Source organism: Pituophis catenifer, unplaced genomic scaffold (genome assembly GCF_029215685.1).
Source record: "Pituophis catenifer annectens isolate HBS135680 unplaced genomic scaffold, rPitCat1.0.hap2 SCAF_7, whole genome shotgun sequence".
In the NCBI taxonomy this organism is placed as follows: Eukaryota; Metazoa; Chordata; class Lepidosauria; order Squamata; family Colubridae; genus Pituophis; species Pituophis catenifer.
The window spans coordinates 83,726,221-83,744,794 of NW_027256887.1; the positions used below are offsets into that span (position 1 = coordinate 83,726,221).

Sequence of the window (18,574 nt, forward strand, 5' to 3'; positions counted from 1 at the left end):
CCCGGGTCGAGGCCACCGCGCACGCGCAGGAGGGATTCATCGGGCCTCGAGTCGAGTGAGGGGGGGAAAAAAAAAGGAGGGGGACGTTATTTTGATAGTGCGCACGCGCAGTCTCGGAGAAGAAAGCGCGGAGGAAGCACACACACAAACACACACACACCCACCGGGCAAGCGGGCCGTCGGCGTCCCCTGCGCGCGCGCGCATGCGCCCCGGCGGCCTTGACCCGGGTGCCTTCCTCCTGCCCGCTTCTATGGAAGAAGCCCGTGGCCCGTTTGCTCCGCGGCCGCCGTCGGGGAAGGAGGCGAGAGGCGGAGCGCCAGAAAAATGCCGGGAAAGCTGAAGGTCAAGATCGTGGCGGGGCGGCACCTGCCTGTCATGGACCGAGCCAGTGACTTGACGGACGCCTTCGTGGAGGTCTGGGCGGGGAGGGGCTTTTCTGCACGCTCCGCAGCAGCAACGGGGAAAGCGGGGGGGGGAGCATGTCGTCACTCTCCCCCCCCCGCCCCGTATTTGCATATTTTTGCATAACGCCCGCGAAACTTGTCCTACAGATGCTCGTGGTGCTGCCTTGTCCCCTCCGCAGCCTATTCGAGGCAAGGGAGGACGTGCTTCGCCTCCAGCAGTTTTCCCTCCTTTTTTAGATGCCTCCAAGGAGGTCGATCCCGAGCAGGGGTCTTTCCGGGTGGGGATCCATCCTTGAAATTGAGATCCTCAAATTGGTAGATCGTGCTGGGTTTCCTCTCCAGCACGACCTGTTCCTTATGGTGATGGTGATGGTGATGATGATAGTGGTGGGATCCATTAAGTCAGTGGTGAAATTCCATTTTTTTTTACTACCGGTTCTTTGGGCGTGGCAGGGGAAGGATACTGCAAAATCCCCATTCCCACCCCACTCGGGGGCCAGCCAGAGGTGGTATTTGCTGGTTTATTTTTTAATTTTATTATTTATTAGTTTGATTTATATGCCGCCCTTCTCCGGAGACTCAGGGCGGCTTACAATGCTTTTAAGCAATAGCCTTCCTACTTTTGTATATACCTGCTTAGTAGGGCTTTCGCCCCCCCCCCCCAAAGCGGTGTTCTATTTTATACAAAGTCAGCCTATTTTCCCCCAACAATCTGGGGTCCTCATTTTACCTACCTCGGAAGGATGGAAGGCTGAGTCAACCTTGAGCCTGACGAGAATTGAACTCGCAGTAATTGCAGGTAGCTGGCAGCTAAATACTACTTTAACAGTAGTTTAGTCCACTGCACCACCAGGCACAACCACAGAGTGGTTCTCTGAACTACTCAAAATTTCCGCTACCGGTTCCCCAGAACCTGCTGGATTTCACACCTGCATTAAATCCTATCTGACTCTTGGCAATTCTATGGTCCAGGTCTCGCCACAATCTTTTGATCTGGCACTCCTCGATTTACGACCACAATTGATCCCAAAATTTCTCTTCTTTAAGTGAGACATTTGTTAAGAGAGTTTTGCCCCACTTTGCGACCTTTCTTGCCATGGTTGTTAAGTGAATCACTGCCGTTGGTAAGTTAGTACCCCGGTTGTTAAGTCAGCCTGGCTTCTCCAGTGACTTTGCTCATTGGAAGGTCGCAAAAGGGGATCCCATGACCTTGGGACACAGCAACGGTCATAAATACGAGTCAGTTGCCAAGCGCCTGAGTTTTGATCACATGATCATGGGCATTCTGCAAAGGTCATAACTGAAAAACCGGTCATAAAGTCACATTTCTCAGTGCCGTTGTATTTTTGAACGGTCACTGAATGAACTGTTGTAAGTTGAGAACTACCTGCATTTCTCTGAGTTGGTTGAGTTGGTTCCATTCCCATATAATACTCTCAACTTCTCACAAATGACACAAAGATCCATTTCCCCCTAAAGCTAAAATCTAATAGCTAAAATCTCTAGGAATGCGGCAAGTGAGATCTTATGAGATTTCATGACACTTGAAAAAAAAATCTTGTGATGAGACTTCCAGTACTTTCTAAGATTTAGCAATCATCTTTGGATAATTTTTGGAATATTTTCACAAGAAAGTGTTGGGCGATTCTGGGGTTCTTTGAACTTTGAATGGTGTCCAGCGGCCCTGTTTCCTTTTACCGCTAACTTTCTCCAGTGAAATCCCTTGCGTGACATGGCCAAAATAAGTGAGACAGTTTTGTGATTTTGCTTTCCACTGACATGTCAGGTGTTATGAACTCCAGTACTTGCTTGATAGTCACCTTTGCTGTTCAAGGAAAACGTAGGAGCCTTCTTCAGCACCACAGCTCAAATAAGTCGATTTTCTTCCTTTTTGCTTTTTTTAAAGTCTAACTTTCACAACCATAGGTATCTACGGGGAAACACAATTAGAGCAGACTAACCTACCTTTGGTTTCCAGGCTGATGTCTTTGCTTTTCCATATTCGTTTCTTATGGTAGAAGCTCCTTATATACTATCCCTTCGTTTTGTACCTTAATTCTGCAAATTACGTTGTTTACTATTGTAAGAGGTGGAACCTGGAGTGACAAATACAATACTGTAGGGTTGAGTGGCCTTGATTCAACCACCTGGAGCAATTTTTAGGATGTTTTAATCACCTTAAAAGCCACCTAGAATCAGAAGGTTACACAGCCGAGATAAATCATGTTATAGATGACTACCCTTAGCCAGTGGAGATAGACAGGTAGTCCTTGACTTACGACTATAATTGGGACCAGAATTTCCATTGCTAAGGAAGGTGATTGTTAAGTGACTTGTGCCAGATTTTTTTTTTTAGTTTTTTGCTGTGGTTGTTAAGTGAATCGTTAACTTTTCAAGCATTGCAAGACTGTTAATTTCCATTTCAAATGGTCGATGTGTTAATAAAAAGGGAAAGAATCATGCAGTAATTTCAGTGATGCTTCTTATATGGAAGTTATTTTGAGGCACATGTTACATAAGAAGCAGGAATTTTGAGAGGAATTATTATCTACTGTGCTGCTTTGAAAAAAAAAAGAAAAATGCAATTCAGTGGTATGACTTGGGGGGTAGCCAAAAAGCTGTACTCAGATGTCTGCATAGGTTATAATTGTATTTCCCTTCATTGGCTAGGAATCATGGGAATTGTAGTAGCAATACTTACGAAAAAAAGTAAATGTTTTGGCAGGCGGATTTAAATTTGTTTTGGTTTTGGGGATTATGATACCTTTGAGATAGTGACCTGTGCCGGTAACAGAAATGTCTATTAAGAATTCACAGCTAGAGATAAATCAGAAAAAAAATTCAAAAGATTAAAGAGTTTGTGACATTGCTGTAGGAAGTATTTGGTAGAGATTAAAGAATTGAGTTTCAGTAGAGACAAAATTTCTGGCATCAAGAATGTCACTAATATTTATTGATGTTGGGATGGAATGAAGTGAAGCAATTAACTTGGAGACTATTTAAAGTATTTTGGGCTGTAGGGTTTTGTTTGGTTTAATTTTTGCACACCCTCGAGATTGGAGATACCTGGTGGGCAAGGTAAGGAAGAGGAAAGGTAGAAAAAAAAATTTTTTTTATTAAATTTGTATACCGCCCTTCTCCTGCTGGACTCAGGGCGGTGCACAGCCAAAATAAAAAACATCCCAATACAAAATTTAAAATTTGTTAAAAGAATTACACAACTTTGGCCCAAAATTTAAAACATCTCAACTAAAACCCATAGACAATTAAAAATTAACATCTCAAAAGGGGTGTTATGTGTGTGTTATGCCAGCCCTGCTTGGTGGAAAAGAAAAGTTTTTAGGGCACGGCGAAAAGCCCGGAGATCTGGTATCATGCGTATCTCCGGGGGCAAATCGTTCCAGAGGGCAGGTGCTGCCACAGAGAAGGCCCTCCCCCTGGGGGTCGCCAGTCGACACTGCCTGGCTGACGGCACCCTGAGGAGTCCCTCTCTGTGGGAGCGTACTGGCCTCACAGAGAAAAATGTAATTAGAAGCCTCTTTAGCCAGGAGTAATTTTTCCTCATGGAAACTCAAAGGTTGCATTTACATGACATGTTGATCTTACTCCTGGAAGGAAGGCTTAATTTATGGATGGCACGTACTACTGGCACATGAATGCAGAGAAACCAGAGCCTAGAGTGGCTTTATAAAATGGAGCTGTTCCACTTGAGCTACCTCTAGATTTTTTTTACTATTATTACTATTTTCACAAATGCATCCACCCACAGATCCATGGGAGTGGGAAGTCACTGGCAGAAACGGGCTGAGAGGGCATGGGCATCCCAGCTCTGATGCTCTGACCCATTTAGGATGAGACCGTAATTTTTTTTCTGGGACTGTGTTCAGAATAACTGGATTAGGGTCATATTAGGACAGCGCTAGTATGTCAACTGACCTATTTGCTCTTTATCTGAGATAACCAAACTCTGCCCTTGCTTTGTCAGCTTTTGACACGGTTTTTTGAGCAAAGATATTTCTCAACGGTGTATTTGGGCGAGCCTTTAAGCCGGGAGTGCCCAACCTTGGCCACTTGTGGACTTCAACTCCCAGAATTCCCCAGCCAGCCATGTTTGAAGTCCATAGGTCTGAAAGTGGCCATGATTGGACACCCCTGCTTTAAGACCAACCTGATTAACAAGATCACACATGTTATCCAATCCTTATTGCTCTTTAACCAAGTTCAGTTATTTATATAGGGGCCTGCAGGTCATCTGAACCAGACCAGCCACCGTTTCCAGAATAGGAAATAAATCTTACTTTTCAGCAGGGTGGATAAAAATCAATGATTTTTTTAAAAAAAAATCAAAAAATCAAATTTTTTTGATTTAAATCAGATTTTTTTTATTTAAATTGGATTTTTTTATTTTTATCGAATTTATTTTAATAAAAAACTTTTGGGGTAAAAATCTATCGTAAGATAGTTTTCTATTTAAGATACATAAATAATTTAGTTTATTCAGCATGAAATGGAGCTTAGTTATGTAGCAGGAGGCTGTATATTCTGCAACACTGGGACTATCGGTGAGTCAACAGTGGGTCAAAGGAGTAGCAGAGATGACAGTTGCTCTTTAAAAATTATGATTTAAATCGAGTTGATTTAAATCAAGCCTTTTTACTAGTGATTTAAATCATGATTTAAATTGTGATTTAAATCAACTCGATTTAAATCAAATCCACCCTGCTTTTCAGTGTCACTTAGCAGACATTCAGAACTGACCGTTATTCTTAAATCAGCCTGTTTTTAATTTAATAATAGAAAACAGTGGTGCCTAGTGAGCTGTGCAAAGAGAGGGTTAAAAGGAAGATTTAAGAGAGCCATCTGTTGAGTTCATGTTCTACATGAACTCAAAGTTCTTGGGTCAGTATATCTGACCTTCTTACAGTTTCAAAATGAAATCTAGTCCAGAATCAGCCAGTGAATTATAATACTGCCTCTCTGAACCCTTCATCCTGCATAACTGCTTTTGAACTCTGCGAGCCCTCTCACAAATACGTTGATCAGGCTGTAAACAAAGCAAAACACAAACCATTCACAGCAGGGTGGATTTGATTTAAATCGAGTTGATTTAAATCACGATTTAAATCATGATTTAAATCACTAGTAAAAAGGCTTGATTTAAATCAACTTGATTTAAATCACAATTTTTAAAGAGCAACTGTCATCTCTGCTACTCCTTTGACCCACTGTTGACTCACCGATAGTCCCAGTGTTGCAGAATATACAGCCTCCTGCTACAGAACTAAGCTCCATTTCATGCTGAATAAACTAAATTATTTATGTATCTTAAATAGAAAACTATCTTATGATAGATTTTTACCCCAAAAGATTTTATTAAAATAAATTCGATAAAAATCAAAAAAATTCAATTTAAATAAAAAAAAATCTGATTTTTTTTATTTTTTTAAAAAAATCATTGATTTTTATCCACCCTGATACACAGGAATGTTGATCAGGCTGTGTAATGGGAGATTGTAGGAGCTCGGCGAGATGTCTTTGTGTTTTCACAAATCATCGTCGTACTTCAGATTTTCCTGTATTTTACTCTGTTAGTACTGTATGCAAATTACAGGGAGTCCTCGACTTTATGGCCACAACCGAGCCCAACATTCCTACAGAAGTGTCACGTTTGCTAAAGTGCGTTTCACCCTGTTTTGCGATCTTTCTTGCCACCGTTGTTAAGTGAATCACCATGGTTGTTAAGTGAGTCACACGGTTGTTAAGCGAATCTGGCTTCTCCGTTGACTTTTTTGTGTCAGAAAGTCGCACAGGGGGATCACATGACCCCGGGACACTGCAGTCGTCATAAATATGCGTTGTAAATCGAGGACCACCTGCACTTGGCTTCAGAACAGTGTATAGAATCTGGTTGTACTGTATGCGCGCCCATAGGTATGGCAGTATGCCCTTTCTTTCAATAGTTTAATCAAAACTTTCACCTCACAAATTCAGTCATTTTCTTGTACCCATTAACTAATTTTCACTGTGTCGTATTATATGTTATAAACAATTTTCCCTCGTACCTAAAACAGTTTATCACTGTTTGTCTCCTTTGTAAACACAATCCTCTCCTACTTCATTGTCTTTCTGTGAGGCACTGGTATTGGGCTGAGTCTAGATTTTGTTGAACTTACAAAATCAAGCATTAGCAAATCTCCAATTTAGGCAATGTGGCAACGCAAAAAAAAAAAAAAGTGTGTATACATAAGAATGTGTTTGACATTCTTAAGAGTTCCCAATCTTGTTTGTTAAGAGAGAATATAATTTATTTGAATTTGGTTTCAAGTATGTTGTGAAGTCCGGTTATTATGATTTCAAAACCATTTTTTATTGCTTAGCATTTTGTGTCATCCTATCAGATGTTTGATTTTTTTCGGTTTTCTTTTGGTGGGTTAAGTGCTACTACATCAAGAATGGAAAATTCTCTGGTAATATCCTGAATTTAATTTAAGCTAAGGATTTGCAATTTAGATTTCATAATTTATTCAAAGAAACCCAAGCTGATCAACTTAACTGTAATTTTTTTTTTCCTTTTCAAGCTGCATTCCTTCCAGGTCCTGTTCACCAACCATTTTTGATCAGATCAATCCAAATTAATTAGCTGTTTTTTTTCTGATATAGCATTAGCTGTTCTTTCCTTTCCACTGAAATTGAATTTGCCAAGGCAATGTCAGTGGGTCACTGGGATTTTATTTATTTATTATTCATTTATATAGCCAGCCACTTCACACACAGTGACTCCAGTTGGATGTATTCTCACTATCCTAAGTTAAATCTGAGTGTACCCACGTTTACTGTCACTGCTAGTGTCTCTGGGATTTGGGAATCCTTCAACGAAAAACGTTATTTGCAGTCTTCTGACTTGCTACCTTCTGAATATCCAAAAATGCTGCATTTCTTGCTTTGACATGGCTAAGGATGGCTTAGTGATTTCCACCTGAACGTTTAACAGTCATTTTTGAGATGGTTAAGGAGTTGTCTCATGCCTTAGTGATTTTCCATCTGAATTCTTACAGTAATTTGTTGACAAGCTTTTTTTTTTTTTTAACCTTTGCTCTGTCCTGTCCATGAAGTGTTAATACCACTTTATAAAGCCTTGGTAAGGCCACACTTGGAATACTGCATTCAGTTTTGGTCTCCACGATGTAAAAAAGATGTGGAGACTCTCGAAAGAGTGCAGAGAAGAGCAACCAAGACGATTAGGGGACTGGAGGCTAAAACATATGAAGAACGGTTGCAGGAACTGGGTATGTCTAGTTTAATGAAAAGAAGGACTAAGGGAGACATGATAGCAGTGTTCCAATATCTCAGGGGCTGCCACAAAGAAGAGGGAGTCAAGCTATTCTCCAAAGCACCTGACGGCAGGACAAGAAACAATGGGTGGAAATTAATCAAGGAGAGAAGCAATTTAGAACTAAGGAGAAATTTTCTGACAGTTAGAACAATTAATAAGTGGAACAACTTGCCTCCAGAAGTTGTGAATGCTCCAACACTGGAAGTTTTTAAGAAGATGTTGGATTACCATTTGTCTGAAGTGGTGTAGGGTTTCCTGCCTAAGCAGGGGGTTGGACTAGAAGACCTCCAAGGTCCCTTCCAACTCTGTTATTCTATTCAATTCTATAATTTGTGTGGTTCTGAACTTTTCCTGATTCACTTATATTGACCAGATCTTAGGAAGGGTTGCTAGTTCAAAATTAAGTGTTGACCTTCCAGGCAGCGTGTACAGATAGTCCTCGACTTACGGCCACAATTGAGACCAACATTTCTGTTGCAAAGCGAGACGCTTGTTAAGTGAGTTTTGCCCCATTTTACGACCTTTCTCGCCACAGTTGTTAAGTGAATCACAGCTGTTGTTAAATTAGTAACACAGTTGTTAAGTGAATCTGGCTTCCCCATGGACTTTGCTTGTCAGAAGGTCGCAAAGGGGATCACATGACCCTGGGCAGTGGAACTGTCATAAATACGAGTCAGTTGCCAAGCACCTGAATTTTGATCACAGGGTCATGGGGATGCTACAAACTGTATAAAACGGTTGTAAGTCACATTTTACAGTGCCGTTGTAACTTTGAATGATCACTAAACTAACTGTTGTAAATTGAGGACTATCTGTACTTGCTTGTAGCCTACTACCTTAACCATTAGGCCAAACTAAACTTAGATACTTAGTTACTTAGACGCTTACATGTGAAAACCAACCATAAGAATACTCCTATATTGTTGATATCAACATTATCTTTAACACATTGTTTGATAAGGCTATATTTCTAAGGAGTAAATTTAATGATAAACAGAAATAGCTATTGCATTATTTTGTTAAGAAAACAATATTAATAATGACCTGGTCCATTCAACTGAATGGGAAAGTGATGATGTGCCCATTAAGAAATTAGGTTCTTGAAAAGCCTTGCATAATATTGCTTAAGAAATATTGTAAATGGAATAAAATGCAAAGACAAAAATGATTTTGTTTTTAATTTTTCATGTATTTTTATGTTTTTCAGGTAAAGTTCGGAAACACTACATTTAAGACAGATGTCTATCCCAAATCTCTCAATCCTCAGTGGAACTCAGAGTGGTTTAAATTTGAGGTAAATAGACGAGGGCATACACAAGCACACATCCGAATAAATAGTAGGCTCAAAGGCAAAATTAGAAAGGCTCAAAGGCAAAATTATTATGAGTCTGGCAAACTCAATAGTGTGTGTATGTGTGGGTGAAATTACTATGGTATTTTAGATATGTGAAAAACACTCCATTTTTGGTGTTCTTTTTCTGGACCAAATATGCACACTTTCGAAGTGGCTAAGAAAAAATATGAAAAGAAAGAGACTGGAAAGATGGAGCAGGTAGGCTGGTTGGATAATGTCCTTGACTTCAAGAGGGCCCTCTCCTCCCCCTCCTCCTCCTCGCCTTTCTTCCTCTCTCTTCTGCACTTGAAGTCAAGTGAGGATGAGGATTTGACAGTGGTTAAGAGTGTCTGGAGAGTCTCAGTCATCCAGGTCATGGTTGTCCCAAAGATTCTTTTTCAAAAGTCAGCTGGACTTTCTTAGGTTTTCCTTGAAGACATTTCGTTTCTCATCCAAGAAGCTTCTTCAGTTCTGACTGACAGTTCAGTTCTGGCAGTTCTGATCATCGGAACTGAAGAAGCTTCTTGGATGAGAAGCAAAATGTCTTCAAAGAAAAACAAAGGAAGTCCGGTTGCCTTTTGTAAAAGCATCTTTGGGACAGTGGCCAAGGTGAAGTAGAGAAAGGAAGACCCTGGGAAAATTGTGGGGAAAGGTCAGTTGCAAAGCTGCTGCCTCTGATGTCATTGGCTTTCAGACTTCCCATTTACAGTTTGCCGCCTTCCCACCTTCCCTCCCCTTAGTTGGCACCATAATGGGAGGTAGAGAGAGTGAAAAACATTGAAAATTCAGTGGACAGGACACCACACAGAGATCAGAGATCGAGAAGAACCAGATGCTATGTGGTTTGGTTTTACCAGATTACACTTTGCTTGGAACGATTGGGCAAAACCTCTATTCATTTGGGATGTGAAACAAAACCAATTTATGTTATGTTGTTCATGCGTACCTCTAAATGTTTCATATCTTAATTTGCCTGCCATATTTGGAAATATCACAGAGTTTGGTAAAGAAAAACGTTTTGGAGATGTATGGAAGGTTAAAGAAAAATACATTGTGAAGGAAAAGAAACAGGATGTGGAGGAATATAAACGAGTGGAAATTTGTATTCATAAAAGGTTAACTTTTCATCTTTGAAAATCCTACCCAGATGCTTTTTGTAGAAATTGTTATCTGGTGGAAAAACTGGGCATGAGATAGAGTAGTTTGCAATGATTTGGTTCAGCAATGAGCCTGCCCATTGGGGAGGACTAGTCTTGCTCCCATATCTCAGAGGAGCAAAAGGTTATAGGAAGATTAATTTAGAGTTAGTGTGAAGAAGCCTCAGGATTAATCATATCCTTCCCCTAAACCTCCAGGTTTACTGGCATGATGGTAAGAAGTGATCAGATGCATTTACTTCTGTTTTCAGCTTGCCAGTAGCTTTTAGAGCTTGGAACAACCTTCTTTAAAAGCTCCTATTTTGTACTGCCAACTAGGCTGGGCAACATCAATTTAATGCAGAATCAGTAGGGATTTCAAGAGTATTCCAGTTCCAGATTTCAGTTGCTTCTGATAGAAAGATCCTGTTTGAACTGAACATCAACCCGTCGTTTAAGTACTCTGCTTAGGTCAAAGCTGGGTCTTAAGTGCAAGAAAATAGTTTGCATTAGAATTTATGCATGACCTTGTGATGTGGGACCATTCGAACATGACTAAACACCAACATGACTAATCACCCTCTGGTTTCATGCAGTTAAACTGCGCATTGTATGAATAAGCCAAAAGCAGAGTTGGATGTTACTTGTTTAGACAAATTACCGTGCTTTTCGGAGTATAGACACACTTTTTTTCCTCTCTAAAAGGGTGGAAATGTCGGTGCATCTTATAGACCGATTACGGCCATTTTTGGCCTCCCGAAACCACCCCCCTGTCCTGTTTTTGCCAAAAACAGGCCCATTTTTTGCAAAAATGGGATGTGCGGAGGGTTTGGGATGCCTGCAGAGTGCTCCTGGGGGCCGGGGAGGGCAAAAACGGGATTTGTGTGGGGTTCGGGAGGTCAGAAACGGGCCTGTTTTTCACATAAACGGGACGCACAGAGGGTTTGGGAGGCCTGCAGAGTGCTCCTGGGAGCTGGGGAGGGCAAAAACCAGATGCGCGGAGGCCAAAAACTATTTTTTTTCTTGTTTTTCTCTTTGAAAACTTGGTGCAACTTACACTCCGGTGCGTCTTATAGTCCGAAAAATACGGTACAAATGGAACTCGGCACCCTTTGTACTTCACAGTAACTCTGATAAAATGTTGAAGCTTTGTTATATTTCTTCTGTTTTCTAGGTGGATGATGAAGATCTGCAGGATGAGCCTCTACAGATAACTGTCCTCGATCATGATACTTACAGTGCTAATGATGCTATTGGAAAAGTTTACATTGATATTGATCCTCTGCTCTACAGTGAAGCAGCTACAGTTATTTCGGGCTGGTTTCCAATTTACGACACCATACATGGTGAGATTTTCAATCGTTATAAAATACAGATAGTCCTTGGTTTACAACCCTAATGGAGTCTGCCCATTGTGGTCGTAAGGCGTGAAGGTCTTAAAGCAGGTCATTTGATTTTAGGACTTTTTTCCCGGTGTTTCTAAGTGAATCACCGTACGGTTGTTAAGTGGATCTGCAGTCATTAAGGCAATGCCTCGGTCGTTAAATGAACCGATTGCTTACTACAAGGTGTTTTTGCTAAAAAAGAGAAATAAATGCTGGCTTTCTACAAAAACGTGGTAAATTGCAATCACATGACTGTGAAGGCACCACAAACAAGCATAAATGCAGTCCAGTTGCCAAGCACCCAAAATGTAAACACATAACTAGAGGGGACAGCAGTCGGAATTCAGTACCGGGTTGTAAATACCATTTGGGGATCCATCATAACTTCAAACAGTGGTTAAATCGATCATAAACCAAGGATTACCTGTATTTTTATTAGACAAAACTTGCGTAAGCATTATTGGCATAATTGGAAATGGCAGTGGGGAAGGGAGAGAAATATTTGTATAGTCCTTTGTATTAAAAAAAAAGACATTTTCCTTTAGTTCTTTTTCTACCTGCTGCAGGTATTGTTACTTTTAAATCTTTTCTAAAGAGATTTTATGCATAATTGTCCTGCATGTTTCTTTTGTAAAGACATCAATAATCTTAGCAGGAAAAATCTGATCGTGTGAATGAGAATTCAGACCAAAAACTGATTTCTGTTCATTCTTGGATTCTTAAGGTTCAAACGGTGTTCTTTAAAAGGCCTCTTTCTTTTTCCAAAGACTTGCTTTTAAGAGTATATTTATGGGTGCATCGTGTGTCAATTTTTCCATGTAGTATCAGATGTAAGTTACGGTATGAGCTCAAATCCTTTCCAGGATTTGCAGGACAGAACATAGGGTCATTAAAGATGTTGTCTCCCAGCCAGCTTCCTAATGGACCTATTGACTCCTTCTTATGTTTCATGAGTCTGGTTCAAACACTGGGCAGTAAACACAATAAAAGAAGGAGGTTTAAATTACATTGTAGTTAAGTCACAGTGTTGGAGGGTTCTCCTGTAGTTATAACAAAGTTCTTGCTGTACTCTCAGTTCTTCACTTAATACCGTATTTCTCGGACTATAAGATGCACCGGAGTATAAGACGCACCTAGATTTCGAAGAGGAAAACAAGAAAAAAAAATAGTTTTTGGCCTCCGCGCATCCGGTTTTTGCCCTCCCCATCCCCCTGGAGCACTCTGCAGGCCTCCCAAACCCTCTGCATGCCCCGTTTTTGTGAAAAACGGGCCTGTTTTTGGCCTCCCAAAGCCCCCACACATCCTGTTTTTGCTCTCCCCGGCCCCCAGGAGCACACAGCAGGCCTCCCAAACCCTCTGCACCAGGGGTGAAATGTAAAAATTTTCACTACCGGTTCTGTGGGCATGGCTTAATTAGTGGGCGTGGCTTGGTCAGGTGACTGGGTGGGTGTGGCTTGGTCAGGTGGTCGTGGCCAAGTCGATGTCACATCTTTGCCCTTTTTTAGCCTACAAAACAACACAATACAACTGGCTCACCCACAATGTAAAAGCAGCTGTGCTAGACTCAAAATGGCCCCTGCAACAAGCAGGAACCTCACACAGCCACAAAAAGCCCAAAAATCCAACTTTCACACTTTACACACACAAAATTCCACATACAGCTTTGTGAGATTTTGTGTGTTTGTGTAGTTAGAGTGAAACACTACTGAAACACACAAAATCTCAGAAAGCTGCACAAATATTATTTTATTTTATTTTTATTTTATATAAAAGCAGCTAAATTTAAAACTTCCTAAACTTTAAATGGCTAGGTCTAAAAAAAGAACAAAAAAACCCCAATTAACTATTTTTTTTAAAGCTCCCAAAGGGGAAAAAAACTTGCAGGCAGGCAGGCAGATAGAGCTGCTCACCGATGACCTTAATTGCAGGCAGGGAGATTCAGTTGTTTGCTGATGCAATGGATTGCAGGGATTACAGCAAGCGAAGCAAGGCAGGCATGCGAAGGTAAGCAAGCTGGAGGCACGGAGGGGAAGGGATTTTTGCTACCGGTTCTCCGAACTGTCCGCCGCCATCGCTACCTACTCGCCCGAGCCGGTCCGAACTGGGAGCATTTCACCCCTGCTCTGGACATCCCGTTTTTGGCAAAAACGGGATCCATCGGGGGTTTCAGGAGGCCAAAAACAGGACTGTATTCTGTCTATAAGATGCACCGACATTTCCACCCACTTTTTTGGGGGGGAAAAACTGGGTCTTATAGTCCAAAAAATATGGTATATTATTTCCTAGATAATTTGTTTCCAAAAAGCTTTAATGTACCAAATGTTCAGCGTTGTTTGTCTGTTTATTAAATTTATAGGCCGCTCATCTCACTATTAAGCACCTCTGTGCAGCTTACAATGTCATAAAATAACAGCGTAAAACAATTTGAACATTGAAAACGTTAAGTTAAAACTGCAAAATTACAACAAACTGGAGAAAAAGGACCAAAACATAAATGGAGTGGAGATGGGATCTTCTAACCACATTCAGAATGGAAGGTCCCCATCTGTGTCACAAGCCCAGAGACAAGTTTTCAGGTCCTTTTGGTAGGCCAAGAGGATGGAGAGTGCTTTGTGGCCTTCTCTGAGCGGTTTACAATCTCAACCTATTGCCCCCAACAATCTGGGTCTTCGTTTTACCGACCTCAGAAGGATGGAAGGCTGAGTCAACCTTGAACCGGTCAGAATTGAACTCCAGGCTGTGGGCAGAGTTAGCTTGCGATTCTAACCGCTGTGTCACCATGGCAATAGGTTTGTTTAATGACTGCCATGTTCACTTAACAACCACTACAAACAGGGTCATAAAATCAGTTTAGTTACATAGGTTACCTGCTTTACAACTCTCATAATGGTCACACTCCATTATGGTCGTAAGGTGAGGACTACCTGTATTACATTTTTAGTAACTTATTTTCCCTTTGAAATCGTATCTGTGTTAGGGTTTAGAATGATAAGGCTTCAATCAGGTAACTTGGATAGTCAGTTTTTATGTTCTGACGTAAATTCTCATCCTGTTGCTTTTATTTTCACATCCAGGTATACGTGGGGAGATCAATGTGATGGTGAAAGTAGACCTCTTTAATGATTTAAACCGTTTTAGACAATCGTCATGTGGAGTAAAATTTTTCTGCAGTAAGTCGAAAAACACTTTTTTTTTTTTTTGTATATGAAAAATGAAAGAACCAGTGAACCAATTCAGACTATTTAAGATGAACAGTCTTTAGGTTTCTTTGGATGTTCCCAACCAGATTTCTCTGTTGCAGCATCTAATGCATTCTTTGATAATTCTTATTAGTGCACAATAGCTGCCAGAATTGACTGGTTATGGCAGGGTTTCTCTATCTTGGCAATTTTAAAATGTGTGGACTTCAACTCCCAGAATTCCCCAGCTGGCTTTAGCTTATTGGGTCCTCTCTCTTTTGTTACTACTGTCTTTGATCGTAGTGAGATTACTTTTGATTCAACTTTTGTTCTCATTCTGAGATCATCTTCTAATACTCTACCTCAGAGGTGTCAAACTGGCAGCCCGTGGACCGGATGTGTCACGCACAGGCCACGCCCACCCCAGCTCCTCAAATGGAAAAAAAGATACGTCACGTGATGGCAATGTGACGCAGCGAGTTTGACACCCGTGCTCTACCTCAATTGCCTTCTCTTCCAAGCATCCTGTTTGGCAGAGGTGCACAACTTCGCAACAATGCAACATAAACTTTTCCGTTTAATATATTTATTTATCATTGTGACTATATATTTATTGGGAATGTGGGGCCCCCTTGAATCAAAATTGCAGCATCTCCATAAATTATTTTCACTGATTAAATATAAGTCATACTATATCTTCAACAGCTACGTCTATTCCGAAGTGCTATAAAGCCGTAATTATTCATGGATTTGTAGAAGAACTTGTAGTTAATGAAGATCCAGAATATCAATGGATAGACCGAATCCGTACACCAAGAGCATCAAATGAAGCCAGGCAAAGACTTATTTCATTAATGTCAGGTGATTTTAATTTTTTAAAAAAAAAATGGGGTACAAGTAAGAACTGTTTTGCATTATTGTGAATTTTAATGACTTGTTTGTATTATTTCGTTTATACCTTGTAACTAACTGGCCAAGATAAAGCTACTGTATCCTAAAAAGAAAGATACCATATTTTGTTGGCATACTGCATATTGTAATAGGCATAATGGATGTTGTAAAGGCAGTGAAATTGCTTTTACATTTCTAGCTAAGAACCTGCCCACAGAAAAATTACCCAAACAAGTAATTAACAGGTAAGCATTTTACCTGTTAACATATAACTTAATCCAACAATAATTTACAAACAGATGGTGGTGATTTTGAGTCTGATCTGAAACTGTAGTTAAAATTATAAAGCAGCCACGTAATCTCTGGCATGTTGGAATTTCAAAGGTCCCTTTGTATTGTTGAACTATGTAAATGTACATTTTAGGATGATAAATTTAGGCGCTGAATGTGTGAACAACTGAGCTGAGCCATTAAATTTATGGATTCCTTTCCATCCAATTGGAAGCTAATCCAGTCCATAGTTCTAAGATAGGAATCATTGAGTTGCCTGAGTCTACAGGTTTGTTTATTTTAAAAAATTTGTCCTGGAATTATAGATGGCTAACCATGAGCTTGAATCTTAGCAAAAAAAAAAAAAAAATTAAATAAGAATTGGGAAAAAAAAATGCATGTATCTGAACACCCAGAACTAGTGCACAAATGAAAAACAAGAAAATGCCGCAAAATAAATTGCATTCAGTTAAAGTTATGTCAACAAAAGCACATGCATAAATGAAAAAAAGGGGGGAAAATAATATTTTCACAGAGGAGAGCTGGGCGTATTTAAGATGACAAATAAGTGCTTTAAAAAATGCCTCTGGAGAGCAGTGAGAATATTCCTGAAATTAGGTGCTTTCCGCTTGGAAAAAACCCTTGTGTGTGAGTATCCTGGAGGAGACTTAGTCAAGGCAAAGGGGGGAAAAATAGAAAAAGATTTGCCAGAATTCCTAGCCTGAAGTTACCTTGAAACCGTATATGACAAAAATAGAAGCTTGAATCTGGCTTAATAATTACCAGCCATGGAGTGGCTCCATCACTGGTAAAATATGTACAGTACAGTATATGGCTGCTGCCCCATTTTGCAGCTTGGCCACTGCATTTTGCAGCTGCTGCAGTTTCCAAGCTGAAGGAACTTATTTTTTTATTTTTATTATCTTTTTTATTTGTCAAGCATGTATAAGGTAACAGATATAAGTATAAACATGATTATGAATACAGGAAATGGGTCAACTTTTGACCTTTGGAAATGTAGCAAGCAAATCCTATTTTTATAATTCGTTAGAAAAGTGTGCTGAAATTGTTTATAATTTCCTAAGAATCATAGAGTTGGGAGAGTCTGTACAGTAGAGTTGATCTAAATCCTGGACAGGGAACTATGGTCCTTTTATGACTTGTGGCCTTCCGGAATTCTGGGAGTTGAAGTCCACAAGTCATAAAAGGGTCATAGATCGAGAAATTGCACAGCAAGTGTCCAAATGAGGCGAGACATTGATATGAACTTGTAGTTTTATACAAATAAATATATTTAACATTCATATTTGCAGCAGGCAAGATAGTCAAGACTATCATGAGGTAAATTAATCAGCACACAGAGCACACAGAAGAAAAAGACGGGGAAAAGGGGAAACCCACAGCAGCCAATCATAGCGCAGATTGCTTCTTGCATGAGTCAGCACTCTCCAACCCATCATAAATGTGTGTTGTATACTTTGCTTTTCCAGCTATTAAATTTAATATCCTAAGACCATAGTTCCCCACCTCTAAACCAAACCAATCTCCTGCTCAGTGCAGGATTTTTCTCTGGTAATGTTGTACTACTAACTGGAGCAGACAAAACATTTGCTAGACCAATTCTTGAATACAGCTCATCTGTCTGGAACCCGCACTGCATATCAGACATAAATACAATCGAGAGAGTCCAGAGATATTTTACGAGAAGAATCCTCCATTCCTCTACCCGCAATAAAATACCTTATGCCACCAGACTCCAAATTTTGGGCTTAGACAACTTAGAACTACGCCGACTTCAGTCTGACCTAAGCATAGTACATAAAATTATCTGCCACAGTGTCCTTCCTGTCAATGACTACTTCAGCTTCAACCACAACAATACACAAGCGAATAATAGATACAACCTCAAGGTAAACTGTTCCAAACTCGATTGCAGAAAATACGACTTCAGTAACAGAGTGGTCAATGCCTGGAATGCACTACTCGACTCTGTGGTTTCTTCCCCAAATCCCCAAAACTTTAACCTTAAACTGTCTACTGTTGACCTCACCTCATTCCTAAGAGGTCTGTAAGAGGCGTGCATAAGTGCACCAGTGTGCCTACCGTCCCTGTCCTAATATTCCTTTTTACTTACTCTTTTCATGTATTCAAATTATGTTTATACTTTTACCTGTTATATATGCTTGACAAATAAACTTATGATTATGATTTGCTAAAGCGTTTTGGTGGGATGGCAGATGGCTTCTCCAGTCTCTGAAGGTCTCCAGTGAATAGTAAATGTCACTTCACTGATTGAGACTCTTTATCTTCAGCGAATTTCTTTTGGTATCTTAAATTTTATTTTACTTTACTTTATTTTTTAATTTTTTTAAAAAAAATTATTTTTTAATTTATTTTATTTTTTTATCCTGTCTTCATTACTTTATAAGTAGCTCAAGGCATCGGACATACGTAAAACTCTTTTCTGCTCCTATTTTCCCCACAACAACAACCCTGTGAGATGGGTTGAACTGAGAGAATGTCACCCAATCAGTTTTCATGCCTAAGGTGGGACTAGAATGGGTTCACCACAGATGATCAACGAGCAACTCCAGTCCGGTCTCCATCACTGCATACTGGCCTGAAAATCTAACAGAAAGTGG

The 18,574-nt window shown here is 40.2% G+C and overlaps 1 protein-coding gene across 4 annotated transcripts in view; it reads left to right on the forward strand.

The window, feature by feature from the left end:
• Positions 1 to 242: 242 nt before the first annotated feature.
• Positions 243 to 18,574, forward strand: part of C2CD5 (C2 calcium dependent domain containing 5) — a 91,958-nt gene continuing 73,626 nt past the window's right edge. For all 4 annotated transcript variants that reach the window (XM_070946585.1, XM_070946582.1, XM_070946584.1 and 1 more), the window contains exons 1-5: positions 243 to 415; positions 8,946 to 9,032; positions 11,382 to 11,553; positions 14,667 to 14,762; positions 15,477 to 15,632. In XM_070946585.1, the coding sequence (XP_070802686.1) occupies positions 326 to 415; positions 8,946 to 9,032; positions 11,382 to 11,553; positions 14,667 to 14,762; positions 15,477 to 15,632 (601 nt within the window). In that variant the 5' untranslated portion in view covers positions 243 to 325. The remainder of the gene's footprint in view (positions 416 to 8,945; positions 9,033 to 11,381; positions 11,554 to 14,666; positions 14,763 to 15,476; positions 15,633 to 18,574) is intronic.